This window comes from Odocoileus virginianus, chromosome 31, assembly GCF_023699985.2.
Source record: "Odocoileus virginianus isolate 20LAN1187 ecotype Illinois chromosome 31, Ovbor_1.2, whole genome shotgun sequence".
Lineage (NCBI taxonomy): Eukaryota > Metazoa > Chordata > Mammalia > Artiodactyla > Cervidae > Odocoileus > Odocoileus virginianus.
Window position 1 is genome coordinate 38681802 of NC_069704.1, and position 4075 is coordinate 38685876.

Sequence of the window (4075 nt, forward strand, 5' to 3'; positions counted from 1 at the left end):
TGGATGACATTTATAAGAAAGTTAAAAAAACCTTTGGCCTAGTTAAAGAAACTCACGAAGTAGAAAATATAAATATACTAGATTTACATATACAGTTACAAAGGAAAATAGGAACATGTTAAAAAAAAGATGCACAGATACCATTCTGGGTGAGACAGCTATAGGATGGAGCCATTAATGAAGAAATGAAAAAATTTCCCAGTACCACTGGTTAAGAAGTTTAGACGTAGAGACCACCAGAGTTTTTGGAGAACAAATGATGCTTCTGAGTCCAAAGAAAATGAAAATTTAAGGCTGTATTGCGGAATAGGAAATGGCAACCCACTCCAGTATTCTTGCCTGGGAAATCCCGTGGACAGAGGAGCCTGGCGGGTGGCAAAGAGTCAGCCACGCACGCAAGGGTATATTGCATGATTTCGCTGATCAGGTCAGCGAAAGTTGCAAATGGGAAGAAAAGAGCAAGACAGGTGAAGGGCAGAGGGGTCACAGATATCGTCAGCAGAATAGTGAAATTCATTGCAGCTTAAGCCTGTGTCTCAGACAGAAGGTATTTGAACAAGTGAAATGTTTGCAGACCTCCATATGTAGATAGGATAAAAGTTAATAAGTAGATGATGATGCAGTTTTTTGGAAGTGAACCAGTTCCTGTTTTAATCAGCTAAGTATCTCCTTTGGCCAGGGGTGGAGACAAGAGGGAGCTAGCTTTCTTTCCTGTCTAAGCAGTTTCAAAGTATCCTCAAGGCTCTTCTGCTTCTTCCCTTATTTTATTCTCCCCCTTCCTTCCAGAACTCATTATTTTAACTTTAAAAGTATTTTCATTGTATATATGTACCACATTTTCCCTATCAATCTCTCTGTTGATGGACATCTTGGTTACTTCCATGTCCTGTAGCTATTGTAAATGGTTCTGCAATGAACGTTGGGAACACATATGTCTTTTTGGGTTGTGGTTTTCTCAGGGTATATACCCACTAGAAGGATTGCTGGCTCATATGGTAGTTCTGTGCTTAGTTTTATAAGGAGTCTCCAAACTGCACTGTTCTGTTCTATGGCTGTACCAGTTTACATTCCCATCAACAGTGTGAGAGGGTTTGCTTTTCTCTTTTTTTTTTTTTGCAGTTTCTAAAAGGAAGATTTATTCGACAAGTTTCACTTAGCGCAATACACCTAAAAGGAAAACCACAATACAATGGAAAATTTAACTCAAGGCCTCAGAATTTCATACAAACACCAAGACCAAAATCCTAAAGTATTGGTATTGTGTGTCAAATTTCCCCCATTAACTTAAAAAAAAGAAAGCTTAAACTTACGTGCCATAGAGGTTATTAAATGAAACTAGAATTAACAAACATGCCAAATGTTTCACTTTTAATTGTAGACACAGTTCCCATATTGAGTTTTACAAAAAAGCATGTCTTTCAACATGCATCCAGACAGTGTTCAATGTAATGTGATGTAAGAGCAACATTTAACATAATTCAACTGCTTTAACCTAAATACACTTACTGCTTAAGTACATCCTACAATAGAACTAACTTGAGAAAAGCTGAAAATTATTTAACAGTAATAGTTTACCCAACCTAGTTGTTACATCCTAGATGAATGTGTGTTCAAAAATACTGAACCTTAAGTCTTTAAAACAATCCTGATTTCCACTTAGAGTAAGCATAAATCACAAGCTTGTATTGCAAAACTGTTGAGACTTAAGTTTTTCTTTTAAAAAACATTGACCAAGGTCAGCGATCAGGATCGATCACATCCCCCATCCACCACTCATACTGGACATGCCAGACATCCCTCCCATTCCGTTCACGCCCACAGACGTTCGGCGCCCGCTGCTGAAGTAGCTTCTGTTCACTGCTCCTTGGCTGCCTGTGCAATGTTTGATTGAAAATCACTGGAGTTTTCCTGTAAAACTTGGTCATATCCACTCATGCTGCTCTGGCCACCATAGCCGCCTCCATAACCACCACTCAGCTGCTGGCTGGCCGGGCCACCATAACTGGACTGGTTTGACAAGCCCATGCCTCCCATCATTTGGCTACCATAAGCACCACCGCTTGCTCCTGCTGTAGAATTCAAGAAGAGTTCTACATATCTGTGTTGCATATTTGCTTTGTCTTTTGACATAGCTGCCACAGCATCTTCATGAGTTGCAAACTCGACATCTGCTTCACCAGTTACTCTGCCATCAGGACCAATTTCAATACGTACTCTCACAGGGTTGAGTGGTGAAAAAAAATTATAAATGTCATTCTCAGTAGTTCTGTAAGGTAATCCCCGCATGTGTACACAGTGTCCTGTTGTGCTCTGGAAAGTAGAGCCACCATCCCCGTATCTGTGATCTGACATTCCTGAAAAACAGTAATTGAGGTCTCTTCCAAATCTATCTGACCCAAGTCCATAGCCATCATTATAGCCATTATAATCATCATAGCCTCCATAACCTCCACCATAAGCACCACGCCTCATCCTTTCAAAGCCAGCTCCTCTTCCAATGCTGTTATACCCTCTGCCAGCCCCAGGTCTGTCATAGGGACCTGGTCGCTGCATGGCCATAAGTTTTCGTGGTGGATCATAGTGAGTTCTAACTTCAGCTCTACTGCTCTTAAAGATTTCGATATACCTGTGCCCTATTCTTTCCTTGTGTTTCTTTAGAGCCTTTTCAGCTATTTCCTGTGAAGCAAACTGCACGAAGACCTCCCCCGCACTCCTCCCCTGGAAGTCCACCGGCAATGTTATCCCATTTGGCACAATTTCCAACCCTGAGAAGAACTGAACAATTTCTTCCTTGCTACATCCAAAGAGGAGTCCTCTAAGCCATACAAAGCCATCATTGGCCGTGTCAGGACTATTTGGACCAGTATGCTTCAACACCCAATCCATTTCAACGTTGTTTGACTTGAATACTTCAACATATCTGTGTCCCATAGTTTCTCTGTCTTTTTTTCAGGGCCAATTTGACTTCATCTTCTGATTCAAGTTCAACAAAAGCCTCGCCACTCAGTCTGCCTTCTCTGGTGTAGATGAAACGAATACCTTGAGCCCCATTTTGAATTTTGCAGTCAGAAAAAAACTGCTGCACTTCGTCTGCAGAGCAAGACCAAGGCAAGCCCCGGACCTTCACCACGAACCCCTCACCGCCTTCGGTGCCCAACATCACTGTCTCTTAGTGGGTGCTGGCATCGAATCAGACTGCTCACACAACTTCGGTGCGGCAGAGACGAAATGGGGTTTGCTTTTCTTCATACCCTCTCCAGAATTCATTGTAGATTTTTTTGATGATGGGCATCCTGACTCAGCCATAAAAATGAATGAAAATGAGTCACTTGGAGTGATGTGGATGAACCTAGAGCCTGTAGCACAGAGTGAGGTAAGTCAGAGCAGAAAGAGAAGAACAAATGTTGTGTATTAACACATATATAAGGAATCTAGAAAAATGATACTGTTGAACCTATTTTACATCTGTGAAAGTCAAAGACTGCATTTGCTCATAATCCAAAAAAACAGAAACCAAATCAAAGCTGAACACTGAGACATGTATAAACTAGAAATGTTCAAAATACAAAAAAAAGTAGAATGTTTTGATTTAAGATCTTTAAAAATAGATAGTAAATGTTTAGGTGAAATAAGGAGCTAAGAGCTACTTTGGATGCTGAAGAGTTTTCAGCTAATTTTTATGACTGCTGTAAGAATATACACACACACATATGAATGACTCTTCCACACTCTTTGGGGCTATAAAGCCATACTTTCTAATTAGATGTATAAGACTTGGCTTGCTCAGAATTGGTTTTGGTTCTCAAGCAACTGATTTGTAGCAGCTGGGAGTTTTAGCACCCTGTGCTGTTGTTAGAACTACTAGCCTGACTGCTCAGAACCAGGCCTTGGGGTATGTTCTCCACCTTTATTGCTTTGAGGGTTCTATATTGGATTGATGGGCAATGTTGCAGAGATATAGGATGTTCACAGGGATTCAAATCCAGTGTTTATTTAGCAATTATTTGATGAGTGTTTTAGAAGAGATAACTCATTTAATGCTCACAAAAGTCATTGGCATTAGGTACCCTTGGAG

At 40.6% G+C, this 4075-nt stretch overlaps 1 protein-coding gene across 1 annotated transcript; it reads right to left on the reverse strand.

Annotated features, from left to right (window-relative positions):
• Positions 1-1090: 1090 nt before the first annotated feature.
• On the reverse strand, positions 1091-3226 carry LOC110141932 (heterogeneous nuclear ribonucleoprotein H-like). Its single transcript, XM_070459649.1, is given in 3 exon segments — positions 1091-1873; positions 1924-2949; positions 2951-3226. Coding segments are annotated over 3 exon segments (1356 nt in total). The 5' UTR covers positions 3161-3226; the 3' UTR covers positions 1091-1753.
• Between the last annotated feature and the right edge of the window lie 849 nt (positions 3227-4075).